Source organism: Corythoichthys intestinalis, chromosome 21 (assembly GCF_030265065.1).
Source record: "Corythoichthys intestinalis isolate RoL2023-P3 chromosome 21, ASM3026506v1, whole genome shotgun sequence".
Classification (NCBI taxonomy): Eukaryota; Metazoa; Chordata; class Actinopteri; order Syngnathiformes; family Syngnathidae; genus Corythoichthys; species Corythoichthys intestinalis.
The window spans coordinates 23,821,085-23,845,281 of NC_080415.1; the positions used below are offsets into that span (position 1 = coordinate 23,821,085).

A 24,197-nucleotide genomic window follows, 5' to 3' on the forward strand; every position below is an offset into this window, starting at 1 on the left:
TTACGGTACTTCCCATGTGTGCCAAGTGAGTGACAAAAGTACAGCCTTTCATTAAGATCTTAAAAGTTGTCGATGTTGAAATAAAGTGGGGGAGTTTGGAGGAGGGGAATGTAAAAAGCAGAAGGAACAAGTTTCCTGCCTTTTGAAATGACAAGCAGTCTACTGAACGTCAACAATGAGTTCAAACGTGACGGCAACGCCAGCGCCCGGCGGCGGGTGCCCGCCGGTGGGCATCCAGTTGGAGGGTGTTATACTGCCACCGGTGCTAGCCATAGATGTGTTACTAGGCTTGCTGGGAAACCTGGTGGCATTGTGGATCTTCTGCTTCCGGATCAAGTCGTGGAACGCAAATACTGTGTTTCTCTTCAACCTGGTGGTGGCCGACTTCCTCGCGCTGCTCAGCCTGCCGCTTCGCATCGACGCCCTCCTGCGGGGCCACTGGGTGTTCGGTGACGCCCCATGCCGCCTCAACCTCTTCCTCATGTTCTCCAACCGCACTGCCAGCATCGCCCTCATGACCATCATCGCCTTCTATCGATACTTCAAGGTCATGACGCTACTGTGGTGATTGCCAGTTATTGATGTCAAAAAGACATACAGTATACTATGGAATGGTCAGATGACAAACCCAAATCTTCTACTGCTAACCAGATGTCCTAACTACTTGTCCACCGTGTTGTGTGTTCGCAGGTTGTGCACCCCCACCACCGCTTTAACCGCATGACCAAGCATCAGGCAGCTGGGTTTTCGCTGGTCGTGTGGCTGCTGATGAGCAGTCCTCGCATCCCTTTGCTGGCCTACAATCACATCAAGGGAAGCGGAAGCAAAACACAGTGTTTCTTCTTCACGTCCTACAAGGAGGCGTCTCGAGGTAGCTATAGAAGGTCATTTTTATTCCATATTATGGTCCATATACTTATAAACTTTATCTTCAATACTAGTTTAATAGAGGTTTTGAAGTTTTGTAAAGGGCTGTATAAATAAATTTGATTTTATAATGTAATAAAGGTCACATTTTAATGTGAGAATTTTCACACCCTTACATGATAATTTCCCACATCTTTAAACAATATCATTTTCGCATTTCAACAAACTATAATTTTCACATGATGCGTTTCTCATTCACATTTTAATGTGGTCATTTTCACATAGTATTATGGTACTTCCATATTCAGTGGGGGAATGTAATGAAGTACTTTGTTACTGTATTTACAGTGGGGCAATTAAGTATTTAGTCAACCACTAATTGTGCCCCAAAGCATGATGTTTCCACCCCCAAGCTTCACAGTGGGTATGGTGTTCTTTGGATGCAATTCAGTATTCTTTCTCCTCCAAACACGAGAACCTGTGTTTCTACCAAAAAGTTTTATTTTGGTTTTGTCTGACCATAACACATTCTCCCAGTCCTCTTCTGGATCATCCAAATGCTCTCTAGCGAACCGCAGACGGGCCTGGATGTGTATTTTCTTCAGCAGGGGGACACGTCTGGCAGTGCAGGGTTTGAGTCCCTGGCGGCGCATTGCGTTACTGATAGTAGCCCCCCCGTTTCATCAGACCATAGGACATGGTTCCAGTAATCCATGTGCTTTGTTGACATGTCTTCAGCAAACTGTTTGCGGGCTTTTGTCTATTTAGTTATGCCATTTATCCAAAAAGAAGGTAGTACAGCGTAACACGTTTTTGTAGTTTAACTGGAATTGTTTCATCTAAAATCTTCACTCTTTATCCCCCGCAGAGATTATTGAATAAACAAGTGCTATGAGTTACGAGCATGGTCTGGATACTTTTTTTTTTTTTTATCAGCAATTATGTTGTCTTTCATTTTAATCATATCAGGATGGTGGTACTTAAAAGTTGGATATGCACAGGAATAAATCTGCAACACATCTTTTACCATATCCTATTACCTTCTAGGCATCATCATCCTGGTGGCGATGCATCGCATCCTGACCGTGTTGGAATTTGTCATTGCGCTAGTTTTGCTCGTCTTCTGCTCCGTGAGGATTTCCCTCTTCCTGAAAAAGCGGCAGATGGGAAAACCTGAAAAGGTGCGCAGGGCCATGCGGGTGTGTGTAGCCATCGTGGTCATTTTCCTGGTGTGCTTCCTGCCCACTACCATCACCACGCTGGGGATCTGGCTGAACCGCAGCCTCCGCCCGTGGGACTGCAATGCCTTTTACATGCTCACCCAGCTCAACATCGTATCCCTAGGGCTCAACTTCCTCAACTCTGCCTTGGACCCCATTGTCTATGTCTTCTCCAGCACCATGTTCAGGACGGCGCTCCTGGCGGCCATACCCCGAAGACTGCGGTGTTGTCAGGTAGAGGACAGTGAGCGCTCCTCGTCTACATCTCAGTCCACAAGCCAGATAGAGCTCAGGATGACGAGAGCCAGTGAAGCCTTGTAAAAGAGACCGCTTCCTTTCCATAAATACTTTTAAAGTTCCTAATTGTTTGGTGACCTGTACTCAGAGGTGGGTAGTAACGCGTTACATGTACTCCGTTACATTTACCTGAGTAACTTTTTGAGAAAAATGTATTTCTAAGAGTAGTTTTACCAAGCCATACTTTTTACTTCTACTTGAATAAAAAAAACAAAACAAAAAACGCTACTCTTACTCCGCTACTTTGGGCTACACAAGTCATTACATTTTTCGGTAACACTTTATAATAACTATCCGTTTTACTAGTTAATAGATCATTAGTAAACTGTTGATAAATGATTTATTGTTGATTTGTGAAGTATTTGTTAACGGTTTGTTAAGCATTTACAGGGTGTTCCATTATGGTTGACCCTACTCTAAATGCCCATGCTAGTTGATGGATCTTAATAAAAGTTGTTGAAATTCGCCTCCCCAGCCAAGCCGCACGGAAACAGCGACAGCCAAAACAAGTGCCGCTTGGCCGATGCTGCCTCGCGTACGCCAACCGGGAAGGCGGAACTTCGCGTGTTCTCTTCTTATTTTAACCCTTTGTACTGACTCCATGTTTCAAAAGTTTAAAGAAGACTCACCGAAAACAAAATGTATTCTTCGACAATTGTCAAAAACAAGGTAAAAACAGACGACGCAGGGAACAATGCTGAATCCAAAGCAAGGCTACATAGCAAATGTTTCCGAGCAGCAAATCGGTCTTATCTCAGTGTCCAGTGTTTTTTAAGTCCGTGGGCCGGCCGAAGGTGTGTCCGGGCGTTGCTTTGTGATCATCCCCCTCTGGCCGGTTTTGGGCTGTTTAGGTCCGTGCGTGGATGGGATGTGGTTGCCACAGCGACCGACGCTGGTCTTGACGTCACAAGCGCCTGCTATCAACTTTGTTTATCCGGGCTGGCTCTACTTGTTTTAGGACAAAGCGTGCTGCGTTCGTTTGTCGGGAGGACTGATTGCCAGAGTTGGTGCATCAATCTTGCTCGTGACGCCCACGTTGGGCTTCTGTGATAAGATGGCGTTGTGTATCTATTCTGTTTCTTTAAACTATGGTGTTCTATTTATTTTACATCAGGTGTGTTAGAGTAGTGCAGTCCTACAGTGAATATGAGAAATGATACTATTCCCTGATTGATTATATTGCGTGTGTTTGAGTAATGCAAACAGACGGTGCCTATGAGAAACGGTACCATTTTTCCTTTTCCCCCTCATGAGCGCCGATAAGGTGATTCACTTTACTGTGTTCAAGGCCACTGAGTGAAGTCTGCCCAAACTATAGTTAAATGAATGTGTTATACTAATGGAAACAATTATATGGTGTGTGCGAGAACGGTACCTTTTCCCTTCAAACTATATACACTTTATGTTGAAGGTCATAAGTTTTATTGGTTAAATATACAAAGAAAAGTACAAATATTTGTTGGTTCTATGGCAGATTTTCATAAATGTGCAACATGAGCTCTGCCTGCAAAATGCCTTATCAAAATGCCTTTTCTTTTGAAGTGAACGGCATTTCTTAACCTGAAAAGACAGAAATGCCAAACGTTAAACACAAAAACTTGAAATGTTTCTACACAAACTGTTTTTCAGGTTAAGAACACCCTGTAAATGCTTAACAAACTGTTAACAAATACTTCACAAATCAACAATAAATCATTTATTAACAGTTTACTAATGATCTGTTAACTAGTAAAACGGATAGTTATTATAAAGTGTTACCCATTTTTCCTCTTTATCCCATATATTATATATATATATTTTTTTGCCAGCAATGCCAAGAGTAGGTCTACAAATTTCACCAATGAGATGTCGCAACAGTAATCAAATGACTCCATTACACCAATCAGACGCAAACCTGCCGTTCTATGATCAAGCCTTCCTGTTCAATCACGTGGCGTCTATAAAGCACCGTAAAAAAAAAAAAAAGTTTTTGACATTAGAGCGCTCCCCTCAACATGACTTGAAAGCGCGGATTTAAACCTCTATCCTAGTTTTTATTTGGCACCGATTGACCGCGGCAAACGGGAGATATGATCCTTTTAATTTCATAATAGTAACAATGAAGGAACTATTTACTATTCAAACTAAGAACTATTTTCTCCAGTAGAGGGCATTCATGCTCTTTGGACGAATGCTTCATTTGTCTTTCTTTTTTCGCTCGCCGGAATTCAGTGATCTCGGACGAGCACTCACTCAGACATTTTATTATGTAGAACAAACTCTCATACAAAGCTTGAAAAAAATAATGAATTACTTCAAAAGTGCAACTCCTTGGCATTCAGAAACAGTAAAAGAAATGAAAAAAAAAACATTGTGGTGGTCAGTAAATGTTACTTTTATAGAGCAAGTGTAGGGGAAAAAATATGGAATCACTCCGTTTTGAGTAGAAAATACAGTCACACCAAGTCAATTTCCTTTCTTTAATTGGGCCCTTGCATCAGATTAGATGGTCGTTAGTCAGCAGTTAAAAACAGTGCAGTTATCACACCTTGGAGGGCTGCTGAACTAAGCCATAAGAATCATGGCTCCAACAAGAGAGATGTCTCGAGACCAAGGAGAAGATTATCAAACTTCTTGAAGACGGTTACGCTACGCGTATGGTTGCCAAAGATGTGGGCTGCTCACAGTCAGCTGTATCAAAAATCTGGGCAAAGTACAAACAGCATGGCAAGTTTGTTAAAGTTAAGCGTACTGGTAGACCGAGGAAGACATCCAAACGTCATGACAAACATCAAAAAGGCCATATGTCTTGAAAACAGAAGACATATGGCATAACAAGACGAAGAAATTGGAGGACGCTGGAGTCAAGGTATGTGACAGAATGTGCAAAATGGCCTAAAGGAAATGTGATTTTCATACAGGAAAGCTAAACGGAAACCATCATTGACACTTAACCAGAAAACAAGACTGCAATGGGCTAAGGAGAGGCAATCATGGACTGTGAAATACTGGATGAAGGTTATTTTCAGTGATGAGTCAAGAATCTGCATTGGACAAGGTCATGATGCTGGAATTTTTGTTTGAGGCCGATGCTGGAATTTTTGTTTGAGGCCGTTCCAGTGAGATTTACAAAGATGACTGCCTGATGAAAACATCAAAATTCCCTCAGTCCTTGATGATATGGCGCTGCATGTCAGGCAAAGGCACTGGTGAAGATGGCTGTGGTTCAATCGTCAATAAATGCATAAGTTTACATTGAAATTTTAGACAGCCTTCTTATTCCTTCAATCGAAAATATATTTGGGGATAATGAAATCATTTTCCAAGATGACAACGCATCATGCCACAGAGCTAAAACTGTTAAAGCATTCCTCGGAGGAAGACTCATCCAGTCAATGTCATGGCCTGCAAACAGCCCAAATCTCAACCCTATTGAAAACCTGTGGTGGAAATTGGAGAGAAAAAAAATGGTCCACAGCAAGGCTCTGACCTGCAAGGGTGATCTGGCAAATGCAATCAAAGAGGGTTGGCACCAAATTGATGAAGAATACTGTTTGTCACTCAGGTCCATGCCTCAGAGACTGCTAGCCGTCATAATCTTGCTGTCACTCATCACTGAAAATAACATTCATCGAGTCATTCACAGTCCAGGATTGCCTCTCCTTAGCCCATTGCAGTCTTGCTTTCTGGCTAAGTGTCAATGATGGTTTCCTTTCAGCTTTCCTGTATGAAAATTGCATTTCCTTTAGGCCATTTTGCACAGTTCTGTCACATACCTTGACTCCAGCTTCCTCCCATTTCTTCTTTGTCTTGTTGTACATCTTGTGTTTTCAAGACACATGGCCTTTAGTTGTTTGTCATGATGTTTGGATGTCTTCCTCAGTCTACCAGTGCGCTTAACTTTAACAACCTTGCCATGCTGTTTGTACTTAGTCCAGATTTTTGAAACAGCTGATTGTGAACAATCCACATCTTTGGCAACCATACGTGTAGCGTTACCTTCTTCAAAAAGTTTGATAATCCTCTCCTTGGTCTCAAGAGATCTCTTTTGGAGCCATTATTCTTGTGAATCATCTTGGTCCAGCAGCCCTCCAAGGTGTGATAACTGCAGTTTTTAACTGCTGACGAACTAGCAGATTTAATATGAGCCAGGGGCCCAATTAAGGAAAGCAAATTGACTGTGTGTGTCTGCATTTTCTACTCAAAATGGAGTGATTCCATATTTTTTTCCTCAGAATGACGTGATTCCATATTTTTCCCTGCACTTGCTCTATAAAAGTAACATTTACTCACCACCACAGTGTTTTTTAATTAATTTCTTTTAGTGTTTCTGAATGCCAAGGAGTTGCTTTTTTATCCGAGTTTGTTCTACATAATAAAATGTCTGAGTGAGTGCTTTTCTGAGACTGGGGATTCCATACTTTTTGCTAAGGGTTGTATAATAGGTTTATTAGTCTTGCATTTTAACCCGGTCAAAACGGACCCTAACGCCACACGTCATAATTTTCACCAGTACACTTTAAAAAGAAAAAAAAAATTGAATTCCAAAATTTTTTTTAATTGTTCCTGATAAAGTCATTGAGTCTCAATGTGATACCAAAAATATGTAGTGCTTATAATTATTTAAAACTGCAAACAGGTCGGTACCAACTCCAACAAGACAAAAGCTTAAAAAAAAGTTACAATGTTACTCATTACTTGAGTATTCTTTACACAGGATACTTTTTTCCTTGTACTTGAAGTACATTTTTTGGATGACTATTACTTTTGCTTGAATAACATTCTGTGTGTGTCTGCATTTTCTACTCAGAATGGCGTGAGTTCATATTTTTTCCCTGCACTTGCTCAATAAAAGTGATGTTTACTGACCACCACAATGTTTTTTTTTATCCATTTCTTTGTTTCTGAATGCCAAGGAGCTGCACTTTTGAAGTAATTCATTATTTTTTTGCAAGCTTTTTTTTTATCAGAGTTTGTTCTACACAATAAAATGTCTGAGTGCTCGTCCGAGACATGTGATTCCATACTTTTTGCTAAGGGTTGTATTGTAGGTTTCTAAGTCTTCCATTTTAACCCAGTCAAAACGGACCCTGACACATCATAATTTTCATCAGAACATTTAAAAAAAAAAAAAAAATAATTGAATTCAATTTTTTTTTAATTGATGTTCCTGATAAAGTCAGTGAGTCTCAATGTGATACCAAAAAATATGTAGTGCTTATAATTATTCAAAACTGCAAACAGGTCGGTAGCAACCCCAACACAAGACTTTTTTTTTTTTTTTTTTAAGAAAAAAACAGTTACTCACAATGTTACTCATTACTTGAGTATTCTCTATACTGGACACTTTACTTGTACTTGATACATTAATTATATATGGCGGAAAACACAGACAAGACTGAAAAAGCAGTTTCTGCTCTTGCACTCCTCTAAAAAAAAAAAAAAAAAAAAGAAAGAAAAACTGCAGTATTTTAAACCAAAACAACTGTTGTGTTTGATAGAACAATATGTCTATATGCTGCCATAGCAGATTCATGGCACATTAAGCCCCCGAACTATTTTTAATTTGTCCGCTTTACCCTGAAAACCCCCGTTTACAGACATCGCGCAACCGCTTTTTGTTTCAACCCAGCCATAAAACAAAGGTAATTAATTATATTTATTATTCAAAATGTCTGTCATTCATTGATCTCTTATATTTCGTTTAAAAAAAAAAAAAAAAAAATTTAACGACTTTAAAAAAACGACTTTAAAGGGCAACTGAAGAGCTTTTCGGATTTCGCTCTTGAGTGTTTTACTCAGTTGTTATTTAATTTAAATTATAATTATTCACTCACATATTTTAAACAAATTATGTCACAATTAAAAAAATGGCGTCTGTAAAAAAGTCACGGATATCTACCTCATAACTATCGCTTAATTATATTTTTTGCTACTGTCGCATTTTCTCCGATATGTTAGATACATAATTGATCCAAACCAAAAAAAAACTTGGAAAAAAACAAAACAAAACGTTTAAAAGGGTAAATATATGAAAAAAGAAAATCTCGACCACTCCTTGATTTCTGCGATTTCTGCATCGCGACCTTTGTTCCATTACCATGTTTCACCCATAAAATCCCCAAATAATCCAGCTGTGGTCATTCACAGCTGTGTCTTGACACTCAGTGATACATGCTACATTGACTTTTTGGATCGAAACAAAGTAGGTACGCAATAATATCTCGTTAAAGTCATGGCGTCTGTAATTCTGTTCTCGCGTGCTCTCACCTCCAGATAGGGTTTTGCTGTTTAAAAAAAAAAATTTTTTTTTTTAAATGTCTTCCTGCTCAAAATTTTTCTTCCCCCAGAAAATTGAGATTTTAAGCATTCCAATTTTGTATCACACATGCATATCGGACAAGTTTGAAAGTTGGCTAAATTGGGGGTCTCAGAGCGGAACTTCAAGTCACCTGAGTGTTTTCCGCCATATATATAATCATAATTGTAATTGAGTACATTTTTTTGGATGACTATTAATTTTGCTTGAGTTATATTTTGAAGTAACCAGACTTGAGTACAATTTTTGGCTACCCACCACATCCTGTACTCTATTAAATGTCAGTCATGTTTAGAGACTCGTGTTTTCTCTGACGAGCTACCAGTCCATTCTACATACAACCTTAGAAACAGGTGAGCAATCTATTTTGGCCTCACCTAGCCACGCGAATGAAAAAAGGCTCACGTAAGTCAAGCCTAAAATTTTGATTTGATCTTCTAAATGTGAAAACAAGTTCATGAATATTGAGAGCATAGCACCATCAAGCGGCCAAATTATAAAACTACATTATGTCTACTTTAGAAGGCTGGCGTTTGTTCTAGTAACTAACTACAGTACTAGTAACGAAGTTCACCAAGAAACTAAAATGTTTGTTGGCGTTCAACATAAAAAGCGAATTATGCAATGCATTAAATAGTAATTAAAAGCTGCGAATATTCTTTTATCCACTTACGGGACTCCTGACAGGCGCTAGCATTGACAAAATATTTTCATTTAAAACGAGTCACCACATTTAATTTTCAACATCAACGAATTAAAAGTGGCCTTGATCACAAGTTTGCCGACCAATAGTCTTATGAATCATCTTTAATCACATTAAAAACAGCACTATTTTATTCCTTTGACCCATTTAAGATAAGTCTTCATATGATGTGAATAAAGGATTGCTTTGGTTTTCTCAGAATTGTAGTTTTTGAATGCATGCTCCCCACAAGTGAGTCACTGAAGATGGGTCAAGCTACTTTGACAGTGACGCCTACAAATGCGAACACTAGATCGCTGTAAAAGTGGAGAGCCTCATCACAGACTATACAGCCAGTAATCATGTGTTCCGGGCTTCTTTGCAAAGGCAAATTGCAGAACGGTATCATTTTTGGAGTGCATCTTCAGATTTTGCCAAAATGAAATATCACTGTGGCAACCTGACAAGCTTAACTCAAACAGGTTGGCAATTGTTTTTATGGATTGTAAAAATATTTGGAACAAATAAGCAATTAGGAAGAAATTAGAATATACTAAAATGTAAATGGTAACAGCATGATTGAGATTTCTTTTAAGAGCAACTGAAACAAAGCCAATTCAGTTTTAATGCACAATTCTGCCCAGTTTCTTAGGGTAGTCTGAGATGGATTCTTATACATAGCAGCAAAGTGCCGCACACACACCAATCAACATCCTCAGAGTAATAGTTTGCTTTTGAAGGGCCACCGAGCACTGATAGCCGAGCGCCCAAGTAGTCCATTCAGACTCCTTCACACGGCCTCTCCAGCAATCAGTGGCATTATTAGCATACAGTGAGGATTCCGAAGTCATCTGGTGAGAACACTCAGCTCTGTAGGATTAGCTGAACGAATCTTAGATTCCAGGTCTGTCAACAAAATGCTAGTAGCAGTCTGTCAGTAAACGCATCACTGCCATCTAATTACGTGAAAGACTGCGGCAGTTTATGTTTTTTCAACTTCGTAACTTAAAATCTCCAAGTGATTTTTCATTTTAGCAGCTACTAGGGATGTAACGGTACACAAAAATCTGGGTTCGGTGTGTACCTGGGTTTTGAGGTCACGGTTCGGTTCGTTTTCGGTACAGTGAGAAAACAAAATGCAAAATATAAATGTGCTAGTTGTTTATTACACACCATTGTGCTTTCAACAATTAGGCTCGAGCGTTTACGTCACAGCAGCACGGGATCATGCGAGATTTGCGACAACGCAACCATTGCGGAAGCATCACGGGACATTTAAACTTAGCGGCAACCAAAGATGGAAAAAAGTAAGGAATACTTGCCAGTTCGATACAGAGACAAACTTGTTACCACGGCGAAGGACAGATATGTGAGCAATTTTAAGGATGTGAACAATGTTGACCCTCACGAGCAAGCCGAACACAAATGGAATAAAGATGTCGACAAGCTTCCACCACTACGCGAAATGGACATCATGCTGTATTTAGTGTTTGGTATATGTTACTACACTCATCAGCAATTCCGAAACTACAAATCGCTACAAAGCTACGAACAGTTTTGCTGGGGATGGGTGCAGGATCTTCACTTTATGACCATAGCAAACGGCAACACATCTTTCTAGCAAAGGTAGGCAATGTGTGTTTACATTAGTCTGTGACCACGGATGTACAAATCTTTTGCTGCATAAAATGTAGCCTGTGTACAAATTCTTTGCCACTCTCTCACGTCAAAATATTACAGCTTTTTCATTTAGCAACGACATGAATTATGTCTTATGAAGACAATGCACATGTATGCATGCTAGTTGTTTAGCTTTAGCAATAGCTAACAACAGGCCGACTTAGGGCGTAAAGTTACTGAAATTTGCGTAAACAAACGAAATTAACTTACCGGAGTGGAAGTGCATAGAGCAAACTCAGTGTGTAACTGGAGAATCAAACGTTATGCCCTTCCTTCTGATCGAGGCCACCCATGCCATTCTTCGACGTTTGGTAAGTTCAGATATGAGCTTTCCCTCGCCTTTTCTCCATGTAGGGATCCGGAAGAAACTCAGTGGTGTTCCGTCGAGCTGTACATTCTCCTTTCTATTCGATCGGTTGTTGCAATTCTTTACCGCACAATAATTTCCAACCATTTTTAAAGAGCGACCTGTGTTGAAATGCCTCATTGCTTGTTTCTCGCTTCCACAATGGCGATAGCGGCGGAAACCTCGCGAGTGCCACGTCATACGCTCGAGCCTAATAGGAACATTAGCCTATACAAAGCTAGAATTCTGCTCAAAAAGCAGCAGGTATTTAAAGATAATCCAACAACAATCTGCCTTTCAGACCGCGCATATTTGTCAGCTTTCTGAAAGAAAAAAGTCCTGTGCTAAAGAGAAAAGCACTCCCAATGACAAAGATTTTAACATTTTACAAATGAAATGCCTCAATCATTTTTTATAAACGTCTTCAAAAGCTTTATTGGATTTTCTCAAGTTAAAGCGCCACACAGAAATTGTGTAAGCAGGATCTGTGCATTATTCTTTTTAATTACAGGTGTTTTAGCTCATTTAAATGGGCTTTTATATTTTACAAATGTGATGTATTCATTTATATTGTATATTTTATGTTGTATAACTTTAGTTCCTATGGGAATATTAGTTCCTACTCGTTTTGTTGTGGTAGGGTTTTGTATTGAACACTGGGCAGTGTTGGTTATTATTGTAGCAGTGAAGACAGCAGTAAATCAAAGACAAGGTCAACTGTGCCCCGATCTACTAGCCTGGTACTCCAGACTCACCGCTGTTCCAGCTATTGAGTGGCCACCATTAAGCGGATAAAATTTCCAGGGCGGAGCAAGCCACAGTAAACAGACATCAGAGTGGACCAATCAGCGACTGGTGGGACAAGGGACTTGCGCGCGGAAGTAAACATACGAGAGCAGCGGACTTTATTCAACATGGCTAGCGCAAGAGACTTGTGTCGATGTGTTTTTGGCAATTTAAAACTGATTTTACCGTGGATTGGAACATTCTCAGCTCTCCTGTTCGCCATCTGTGTTGTGGAGACTGCCACGCGGAAGAGACGTTGCTCGTTAAGAACACGTCATGCAAACAAATCTGATTTGTCGATTGATTTTGTACTTGCTTGAGAGGCCGCCAATGGGCTGGATCCCAGACTATTCTCAGTGTTTGAAAAACAGGGAGAACCATCTGGCCGTGCCAGGCAACTGATCTACCACTCAAGAGATCTGATGGACTCAAAGTGGGTTACGATTGCATATTAGTTTGAAAATCGACCGGATCCACTGTATTTTTACACGAGTGACTTCCAGTCTGCCCAACCCTAGAAACCGGTAGTATTGATGCAGGAGGGTTGCGTCTCACGTCAAATAAACTGCAGTTTTCACATGAGTCGTGTTGAGCCACTTCTGGGATGCGTCCAAAACGCGGCCGCACTGCGACTGGTGTGCATTGGCTTATTGACTAACGCCCGCGTTTCACTGAGTTCTCACGGTGGCCATGTTGAAGTTTCTGGGTTATACGGTCCTCATAGTAGAGAAGGAGTAAATATAATCTACACAAAGAAACTAACCCGATCGACTCACAGCCTCGAAAAGTCAGGGTTACATTACGTCAAACCCGTTCGGTACAGAACCACATACATGTACCGTTACACCATTCGCTACTGAACTGGCAAATTGAGGTTCTCCATTGCAAAATTAAAAAATAAAAAAAATAAAAAAAATTTAATAATGGTATAAAACCCATCACTGAACCCCTTTTAATGAACATGCAAGATGTACACCCACAAAGTAATTTGATAAGATGCAAGACAAGCGAAAAGTTTTGTTTTGTTATTTTTATTTGATCTTACTCAGCAAATACCAGACGATCAGAGCGATGAGTCCAACCTGCAAATGAGAAGCATTTGTACCATTAATAGTAAGACTTACATTTGCTTTTTTACCTTATGCCTTCGGTGAAGTTTTCCGCAACACTCCAGGTGGGGGAATGAGAGGTATATACTGCTGGAAGTAACGCATTCTGGAGAATTCGCTTCGTTCATTCTGGTAGCCATTTCGGTTTTGCACAATGTACATTTTAATGCCGTCGTCATTTTCATCATCAGGATCTTCATTGTCATCGTCGTCGTCGTCGTCTTCTGGATTTGACACCCATGGGGCACTGGGTCTGTCGTAAAAAGGGTTTGCACCTTTGCCAGTGTGGTCTTGATGCGTAGAGGACCACTGGTGAGAGTTCCAATAAGGATTGGTGGGGTTCACATGAGTGCTTGGCAAGGCAGGAGGACCCCCCTTTCCAGTGGTAGCTGGCAGATTCACTTTTAAATGCTGCTGAGTATTTATAGGAGCAATTGAGGGAATGTGGCTTTGGGAACGGTCATAAACTGAACTGCCTACCCGGTGTGGGTGCAGTTTGTCACCTGGATTAGATGGGGTCTGTCCCTTATGGGCTTGCATGTGCACTTTCTGCCAGTGACTGGAGGGCTCAGATGCAGCATTAGCTTCACTACCAGAAGGAAGACTGACTTGTAAATGTCCCTGGGGGACTACAGGAGCAGTGTAGCTTGGTGGGTTCTCAGCAACTGAACTGTACTCTGCCCAATTTGTGTGCAGGTTGCCAGATGGATTAGCATGTTGGCCATTCACATGAGGGTGTCTTATATGAATACCAGACCAGGTTGGGTGTTTGTTGTTGGTTGGACTAGACACTGGAGGCCATTTGTAACTTGGGTTGGCTCCCGGTTGCCCACTTCCAGTTTCAATACCACCACTTGGCTCATAGCTGGGAAATGGATTGAAAAGACCAATTGTTGCCAGATTTGGGAACATTTCATCAACTGGATTAGCTCCTGACTGTTCCTTACCAGTGCCAATTTTGGTTCCAGGAGGTGGGGGTATTTTGTGGGCTTGCATTTGGTGCCAGTTACCACTTTGACTTGTTGCAGGATCCATTTTTGTCCAACTATGGGCCATGTTTACACCGGGCTGAGATGCAGCATTCTCATCAATACCAGCAGGCTGATGCTCCTGAATGTACACAGGAGCAATTGGGGGAGTGTATTTTTGTGACTTGTCATAAACTGAACTGGATGATTCCCAATTTGTGTGCAAGGCACCATCTGGAATAGCTGTAGACTGTCCCTTACCAGGAGGTAATTTGACTGGGTGTGAGGGTACCTTAGAGGCTTGGATGTGCCCTTTGTGCCAATTACCACCTTGACTTGTTGCAGGATCCATTTTTGTCCAACCATGGGCCATGTTTACACCGGGCTCAGATGCAGCAGTCTCATCAGTACCAGCAGGCTGATTCACTTGAAAGTGCTCCTGGATGTGTACAGGAGCAATTTGGGGAGTGTATTTTTGTGACTTGTCATAAACTGAACTAGATGAAGCCAAATTTGTGTGCAAGCCACCATTTGGAATAGCTGTAGACTGTCCCTTACCAGGAGGCAATTTGACTGGGTGTGAGGGTACCTTAGAGGCTTGGATGTGCCCTTTGTGCCAGTTGCCACTTTGACCCTTACCAGGATGCTTCACTTTTACCCAACTAGGACCATTTGTCTTGGATGCTAGCTGACCTGTCCCAGAAGGACCCTCCTGTACACCAGGGGATGGCACAGGAGATTCATAGGAAGGATGCCCGATGGAACTATGAGATTCCCAATTGTGGAATACTCCCACTGGATCTACTGCTTGCTGTCCTTTCACACCACCATGTGAAGGTTTGTAGCTGGAGCCTTGCATATTGACGGGACTGTACCCTGCCCAATGTTGTTGCTGGTTACCACCCAGTTTAGTTTGCTGCCCCTTCGCTGTGCCATGAGGTTTTCCTTTAACTGGATCAGAAGGCTCGTACTCTTGACTATACGATTCCCAACTTTGGGGGAGGTTACCAGGAGCAGTTGGGGATTCATAGCTGAAAGGTGGCTCGTATGCTGAATGGTATGCTTCCCAACCGTGGTTCAAGTTGTCACCTGGAATAGCTGGATGTTGCCCTTTGCGAAGACTCCCTTTTACACCACCGGGAACAGCCTCAGGAGCAGTTGGTTCATACACAGAACTGTATGATGCCCAATTTGGGGGCATGTTACCAGGTAAATTTGCTGCAGATTGTCCTTTTACGCCACCTGTTGAGGGCTTGTAGCTAGAGTGTTGCCAGTTCCCCTTTCCAGGAGGAAGCTCAGGAACAGTTGAAGTTTCAAAATTGGAAGGGAGCGGATTCATTTCCCAACTTGGAATGTTACCTTCTGGACTTGCTGGCAACTCTCCCTTTACATCACCTGTTGAGGGTACGTAGCCAGAAAGGTGCCAGTCAATGCCCGTATTTGCTGCAGGTTCCCCTTCACCGGGGCCAGGAGGAACCTCAGGGGTATTGGATTCAAATTTGGGAGGTGGCTCATATTTCGAGTTTTGGGAGAGTTCATCTGGATTTGCCACTTGCTGGCCCTTTATGCCAGTGGATGTGTACCCAGAAGGCTGTGCGTTAAATGGATTGAATGCTTCCCAAACATGGTGCCAGTTGCCACCGGGGTTGAATGCAGATTCCTCATTGCCAGTTTCAAGGGAACTCTCTTCCACACCACCAGAAAAAACTTCAGGAGAGGTTAGAGATTCAGAAGATGGCTCATACACTGGATTGTACAATGCCCAGTTTGGGGGCATGTCCACACCTGGATTCAATGTTTGTTGCCCCTTAACAGTATCAACTTTACCAGTTGAGGGTTTGTGGCTGAAATGTGGCTCCTCTACTGGACCATACACAGCCCAACTTTGGTGCAGGTGGCCACTAGGATTGGCTGCCGGAGGTGCAATTGCAGTGCTAACTTGTTCCACAGCATGTGACTTATGGCTGGAGGTTGGATCATAAACAGGCCAACTTGAACCTGACTCAGGAGCACTCAAGCCCTTTTTGGCATATTCTGTTGAGGCCACACTGGGAGTCTCAGCACTGGGTGAGGACTGGCTTCCAGGGAATTGGGGCAAGTACTTTTGCTGCACCGACCTGAGGGAAGGACGCTGGTCTTTGGGTAGTGGGGAATGCCTACCAGTCATCTTGTAGAGGGGCCTTTGATCTGAGAAAAGATTAAAGTTATTCAAAGTGTTTCAATTGATAAAGCAACATGAGCTATGACACTTACACATGTTTTGTAGGGGGAAAGTTGCAGCACTGCTAATTAAGAGCAGGCAGGTCCAAGAAAACCTGCAAAGTACAAAACAAGTCAACCCGCAATGAAGTAGGGAGCATTTTACAGAAACATTCAAAAATGATTTTGGCCATCAAGCCACTGAGTCAATGACTTCACATGGTTCATTTTTGGATAATGAGTTAAAACCTCCACGGGTAACGTGAGTGAGAAGTGACTACAAAAGTGAGAATTCTTGAAGTCTGCATTCAGAAAGTTACGTGCTTGTTCTCACAATTAGCTTCAAGTCAGTTTGAGTTTTTGTCCTTACAGAAAATGTCATCCATTTTGAAATTGAAGAACCAAAAATAAATTTTGCCAAAATCTAGTTAACAAACAGCTTAAGAAAACGTTAAGATTCCTTTATAAATCTAAGGATTTCTGTCATTTATTTTGACTGACCTACTTAAACTATTCCAATGTCTAGATAATGACTAGCTGCAAGAAGAATTACAATGAAAATTGGAACTTTTAGAATAATTTATTTTAATTTAATTTATGCAAATTTAATTCCCTCGAATGTTACGAAAGTCGATTTCAATCTAAAAAATGTCACTCCTAAAACCTCGACTACTTTGCCAATTATTGTTTGAGAATGTAAAAGTTGCAAACAATTTTAGAAGTATTCAAATTGGGGGGGGGGGGGGGGGGGGGGGTTTGTTTGCTAGTGGAAAACTACATTAAACATAGTCTATATCTTAATAATTTTCGCACACAACTCAAACTGCATCTGGCCATTAAGCCACCGAGTCAATGACTTCACACATTTTTTGGATAATTTGATTGAATTTGGATAATCCCCACTGGTAATGTTAATGAGAAGTGATTACAAATATAAGAATTCAGCAAGCTATGTGCTTGTTCCCACAATAAGCTCTGACTGCATCTGGGTTTTTATTAGGGCTGTCAAACGATAAAATTTTTTTAATCTAGTTAATCACAGCTTAAAAATTAATTAACCGTAATTAATCGCAATTCAAACCATCTATAAAATATGCCATATTTTTCTGTAAATTATTGTTGGAATTGAACGACAAGACATATCGATTAAACATACTGTACATAGGTACTGTGTTTATTATAACAATAAATCAACAAGAGGGCATTAACATTCTGTCAAAGCGATCCATGGATAGAAAGACTTGTAGTTGAAAGATAAATGTTAGTACAAGTTATAGAAATTTTATATTAAAACTCCTCGTAATGTTTTTGTTTTAATGAAATTTGTAAAATTGTCAATCAAAAATAAACTAGTAGCTCACCATTGTTGATGTCAATTACACAATGCTCACTGTGCTTAAACCCATAAAACCAGTCGCACCAAAGCGCCAGCAGAGGGAGACAAAAAAAACCAAGTGGACATGACACTGTGCTGTCATTTTAATCTGAGTGGGGCATGTGCGTTAATTGAGTCAAATATTTTAATGTGATTTTTTAAAATTACCGCCCGTTAACGCGATAATTTTGACAGCCCTAGTTTTTATCCTTACGGTAAATGTCATCCATTTTGAAATGGAAGTAAAAGCACAAATGAAATTTTGCCAAACTAGCTCACAAACAGCTTAGAAATGTTATTCAAAATTCCTTTATAAATCTAAGGATTTCTGTCAAACATTTTGATTAACCTACTTAAACTATTCCAATGCCAACTTAATTACTTTCACTGCAAGAATTACAATGAAAATTGGAACATTTAAATCATTCTAAGCAGATTTAATTTCCTCAAACGTTATGAAAGTCAATTTTGGATCCAAAGTCACTCCTAAAACCTTGACTGCTTGGCCAACTTGAGAACGTTAAAGTTGGATGCAATTTTAGAAGCATTCAAGTTTGGGTGAAGTGATTACAATTGGAAAATAGCATTAAACATTGTCTAGATCTTGAAGTAACAATTTCCGCACGCACCTCAACTTAAACTGCATTTCAAATTAAACAACTTGAACGTCAAACAAAACAGCAAAAACATTGATTTTAGCCATCAAGCCACCGAGTCAAGTACTTAAAAAAAATTGGGGGGATAATTTGAGTTAAAATCCCCACAGGTAACATCAATGAGAAGTGATTACAAATGTGAGAATTCTTGAGGTAGGCATTCAGCAAGCTACGTGCTTGTTCTCACAACTAGCTTTGACTGCGTTTGGGTTTTTATCTTTACAGGAAATGTTTTGTCATCCAGTTTGAAATGGAAGCATAAAAAAAGAATTTTTGCCAAAATTTAGCTCACAAACAGCTTAAAAAGAAATGATTCAAAATTCCTGCATAAATCTAAGGATTTCTGTCAAAAATGTACTCTGAACTTGAACTATATGTACATCAAACAAAACAGCAAAAATATGAGATTTACCATGCAGCGAGGCCGGGCCCCATGTACGACACCCGGGGAGCTGTGACCCTGAGTCACAGCAGACACAAAGAGAAGCTTGTGGATAAAATGCTATTGCTGCTGCTTAAATCCTGCTCAAGCCACTCGTTACCGGCAATTGAACACACCTGCACCGCAATCACATGACACTTCTGTGGCCGCCGTTAACCTTTAGAAGATTGGTGGTTCTCAAAATGTTTTACACCTAGTACCACCCAAAAATATTATCGTCTCTCCAAGGCTGCGTTCAGACTGCAAGCATATCCGATTCCAATCGGATTCCTCCTCAAACCTGATTTTGAGGGCTGACTGTTCATACTATTTTAACCCTTAGATGCACAAGTTACTGGACCCTACACTCCTCCATAAGTGGGTCAAAATGACCCATATTAGAACCAATGTGTTTTATGTCATTTTGGTGAAGAATAATCACTTGTATATTAAATAGTATTATATTTAGGGCCACACAAGAATGATTTCACGTTTGAAATATCTTTATGATTCAATTAACATTTTTTTTTTTTTTTAAAGAAAGAAAAATAAAACAGAACAGCAATAGACTTTATCCTTCCTTGTATTTTATCATCAATGATGAAGCGCTCCCATGCATCTTTTTGGTGAGACAGCGGTGCTAAGCCCTTGTGGAGGCACTGACCGATTTCTGAGGATATTGTGGCTCTGTGTTCTGCCTTGGGTGGGAGATAATTCTCTCTAGTAAGAGCCCTTAAACTTATTCTGTTGGCCATTATTTGGACACTTTCTTCTTCAGAGGACACAAAAGTGGAATCTTCTGAGTCAGTTCAGTTGGATTTCCAGGTGGACAACTGCAACTGCCACCTGGACAATAGTCTGGGTCCTCATTAACAGAAATTTCGGACACTTGAGTCCAACCCCGTCACTGCCTCTCCATCATCCAACATCTGTAGGACCATTTCAGCTGTAAATCTGGCAGCTATGGCATTTTGAATAAGGAAACATAAGAGTAGTGTTTTCAATAGATCAATATGTAGCTGTTTAAATAAATACACACACACCTACACACGCTATATATATACAGTAGGGTGGTTCCGATCATGTTTTTTTGTTGCCTGGTACACCAGACTCACCGCTGTTCCAGTTATTGAGTCTGGCCACCATTCACGCGGATACAATTTCCAGGGCGGAGCAAGCCACAGCAAACAGACAACGGAGTGGACCAATCAGCGACGGGCAGACGTGACGTTAGTAAAATGACGAGGGAAGGACGAGGGACTTGCGCACGGAAGTAAACATACGAAGAGAGCGGAGTTTATTCAACATGGCTAGCGCGAGACAGACTGTTGTCAATGACTCGTGTCGATGTGTTTTTGGTCATTTAAAACTGATTTTACCGTGGATTGGAACATATTCTCGGCTCTGCCGTTCACCATCTGTGTTGTTGTGGAGACGACTTTCGACGCGCAAGAGTGACGTTGCTCGTTAAGAACACGTCACGCAAATAAACGAATCTGATTTGTCAATTGATTTTGTACCTGCTCGAGAGGCCGTTAATGGGCTGGTTCCCAGACTATACTCTCAGTGTTTGAAAAATACAGGGAGAACAGTCTGGCAGAGCCAGGCAAGTTTTTTTTGCTCCCGATCTGATCCCGATCATTTTAGTTTGAGTATCTGCCGATCCCGATATTTCCTGATATGACTCCTTTTTTTTTGCTCCCGATTCAATTCCAATTATTCCTGATCATTTTTCCCAATCATATACATTTTGACAAAGCATTAAGAAAAAAAATGAATAAAACTCGGACGAATATATACATTCAACATACAGTACATAAGTACTGTATTTGTTTATTATGACAATAAATCCTCAAGATGGCATTTACATTATTAACATTCTTTCTGTGAGAGGGATCCACGGATAGAAAGACTTGTGACTTTGTATATTGTGACTAAATATTTCCATCTAGTGTATTTGTTGAGCTTTCAAGAAATGATACTGTAGCCATGCCCAAATGCATGATGGGAAGTGGAACCATGACTGTGCGTAGTGCTACCAATTGATATATCTTCTCTGCGTTGGGAAATAACATAAGGTGTTAAGAAAAAGATCAATTGCTACCTTGCTTCCCCACATTGCTTCCCATGATATTTCTAATCGTAGGGAGAGGGATTGTAAGGCTTTAGCCAATTAAAAAAAGGCTCCAAAGGCTGCCAAAATTCACTCTACCCATTTTACATTTTCTTTAAGCTCTCTATATAGGTAAAACGGCGCCATTACAGATTGAGCGCGACAATGCGTGAGTGGGTTGTGCAGCGCATGCATTAATCGCGTTAAATATTTTAGCGTGATACATTTTTTTAAAAAATTAATTACCGTTATCGGGATAAATTTGATAAGCCTACATTAAGCCTAAACTAAAGACTCTGGATGAGTGTAACATATTATGTCTGTAACGTTAAATACAATTAGAAAACGATTTAATTAAAAAAATATATATATATATTTAAAAAAGGCATGGCCGATATTTTTTTGCCGATTCCGATACTTTGAAAATGACGTGATCGGACCCGACATCTCTAATATACAGTAATTTTAGCTAAGTCTAAGGTCTTAATGCACGAATCCGATTTTTTCGTGTTTTTCCGACTCGACTGAACAGGAAAAGTCGCATAAAAGTGGACCATTTCATATTCGTTCCAGGTCACTTTCTTATGTGGTTAAAATCCCATCCGGGCCACATTTTTCCAGAATGTGGCTGCGGTCTGAACTGTCAAGTCCCCCAAATTGGAAATCAGACAGCAATTAACGTCAGCAAAGAGCGAGAGAGACAGGGCGCTACGGTAGCGGTGCAGCTGTGCATTAGCGCTTAGCTTGAACGCGGATTTTGGGGACGGAGCGGGCTTGACAAGTCATAAAAAAATAAAATGGGTTGATGATAAGTCTGAGAATGCTCGGTTTTCTCTCTGCTCCAATGCTCCTGAGCATGCGGGGATTGTTTGCTCAGCGCATCTCGGACTGCGAATTAGAGCGCATGTGTGATACTTGAACAGGCTCAATGGACAAAGGCAGTCTGAACGGGCACGCCAAAAAAACAGATATGACAAAAAATCGGAATTGTGCAATAGGACCTGCGGTATGAACCTAGCCTTAGTTAGCTAGCTAGTTATTAAGTACAGTTGTGGTCAAAAGTTTACATACACTTGTGAAGAACATAATGTCATGGCTCTCTTGAGTTTCCAGTTATTTCTACAACTCTGATTTTTCTCTGATAGAGTGATTGGAACAGATACTTCTTTGTCACAAAAAACATTCATGAAGTTTGGTTCTTTTATGACTTTATTATGGGTTAACAGAAAAAGTGATCAAATCTGCTGGGTCAAAAATATACATACATGGATCTGAAAAAGCGAATCATTGACTTGAACAAGTCAGGAAAGTCACTTGGAGCCATTTCAAAGCAGCTGCAGGTCCCAAGAGCAACAGTGCAAACAATTGTTTGTAAGTATAAAGTGCATAGCACTGTTTTGTCACTGCCACGATCAGGAAGAAAACGCAAGCTATCACCTGCTGCTGAGAGAAAATTGGTCAGGAGGGTGAAGATTTAACCGAGAATCACGAAAAAGCAGATCTGCCAAGAATTAGAAGCTGCTGGAACACAGGTGTCAGTGTCCACAGTCAAGCGTGTTTTGCATCTCCATGGACTGAGAGGCTGCCGTGCAAGAAGGAAGCCCTTGCTCCAAAAGCGGCACCATAAGGCTCGACTGAAGTTTGCTGCTGATCACATGAACAAAGATAAGACCTTCTGGAGGAAAGTTCTGTGGTCAGACAAAACAAAAATCGAGCTGTTTGGCCACAATGCCCAGCAATATGTTTGGAGGAGAAAAGGTGAGGCCTTTAACCCCAAGTACACCATGCCTACCGTCAAGCACGGTGGTGGTATTATTATACTGTGGGGCTGTTTTGCTGCCAGTGGAACTGGTGCTTTACAGAGAGTAAATGGGATAATGAAGAAGGAGGATGACCTTCAAATTCTTCAAGATAACCTAACGTCATCAGCCCGAAGATTGGGTCTTGGGCGCAGTTGGGTATTCCAACAGGACAATGACCCCAAACACACATCAAAAGTGGTAATGGAATGGCTAAATCAGGCTAGAATTAAGGTTTTCGAATGGCCTTCCCAAAGTCCTGACGTAAACCCCATTGAGAACTTGTGGACAATGCTGAAGAAACAAGTCCATGTCAGAAAGCCATCAAATTTAACCAGAAGCTTGCCAGAAGCTTGTGGATGGCTACCAAAAGCGCCTAATTGAAGTGAAAATGGCCAAGGGACATGTTACCAAATATTAGCGCTGCTGTATGTATATTTTTGACCCAGCAGATTTGATCACTTTTTTTCTGTTCACCCATAATAAAGTCATAAAAGAACCAAACTTCATGAATGTTTTTTTGTGACAAACAAGTACCTGTTCCAATCACTCTATCAGAGAAAAATCAGAGTTGTAGAAATAACTGGAAACTCAAGAGAGCCATGACATTATGTTCTTCACAAGTGTATGTAAACTTTTGACCACAACTGTAGGTTAATTTGTTGATAAATAATAATAAAAAGAGTCATGAAAGACACACACACAAAATACTATACGGACATAATACTTACAGTAGACATATCAGCTCTTGCTGTGTAAAATATTCTTCTTAAGGGATGTCACTTTTTACATACCTAGTCTGTGTGGTCCACGGTAAATTTATTCCTGAGAGCCAAAGTTAATAAGAATGAAAGATTCCCATTGGATTCCATAGAAAATGCATGTGGGTTATTTTTGACCTACTTGTGGAAGCTTAAGGTAGTCATAGAAAAATGATAATTTCTTCAAATGTTCAAAAAGTTCATCAAAAATTTGAATGGCATTATATCAAAAACACGTTTTTTGAGGAATACCTGGAATATGAATTGATAACAACTTTTCAATCCGAAGATATTATGAAAAAAACCTCACCGGGTCATTTTTGACCCACTTATGCATCTAAGGGTTCAGCAAATGTCCAAATAAGATTTGAGCCTGTTTCAGTCGGTCTCACAAAAATCTGATTCCTGTGCTTTGGTACTGTTCAGACTAATACAGCTGGCTTCCAAGGCCTAAATACTACTATGACCAACATTTAAACTCACTCACTGCCATTGACAGCCATAGACGTCCAATCCATTTGAACTGGGAGGGTGGCAGCGAATGAACCCTCCCACTTCAAATGGATTGGACGTCTACTAATGATAAACTTAAGAGACCAATAAATGGCAGTGAAAGTAAA

General features: G+C 40.6%; 2 protein-coding genes across 2 annotated transcripts; one reads left to right on the plus strand and one right to left on the minus strand.

Annotated features, from left to right (window-relative positions):
• Window positions 1-169: 169 nt before the first annotated feature.
• hcar1-3 (hydroxycarboxylic acid receptor 1-3) lies at window positions 170-2,650 on the plus strand. Its single transcript, XM_057826611.1, has 3 exons — window positions 170-547; window positions 691-871; window positions 1,915-2,650. The coding sequence occupies exons 1-3, from the start codon at window positions 176-178 to the stop codon at window positions 2,406-2,408; spliced, it is 1,047 nt and encodes a 348-aa protein (XP_057682594.1). The 5' UTR covers window positions 170-175; the 3' UTR covers window positions 2,409-2,650.
• A 10,475-nt stretch (window positions 2,651-13,125) lies between these two features.
• LOC130909180 (uncharacterized) lies at window positions 13,126-18,989 on the minus strand. The gene is made up of 4 exons (XM_057825343.1): window positions 18,896-18,989; window positions 16,507-16,568; window positions 13,315-16,440; window positions 13,126-13,258 (listed from the first exon to the last, which is right to left on the minus strand). Exons 1-3 carry the CDS (start codon window positions 18,916-18,918, stop codon window positions 13,316-13,318), a joined length of 3,210 nt encoding a protein of 1,069 aa, XP_057681326.1. The 5' UTR covers window positions 18,919-18,989; the 3' UTR covers window positions 13,126-13,258; window position 13,315.
• Window positions 18,990-24,197: the final 5,208 nt, after the last annotated feature.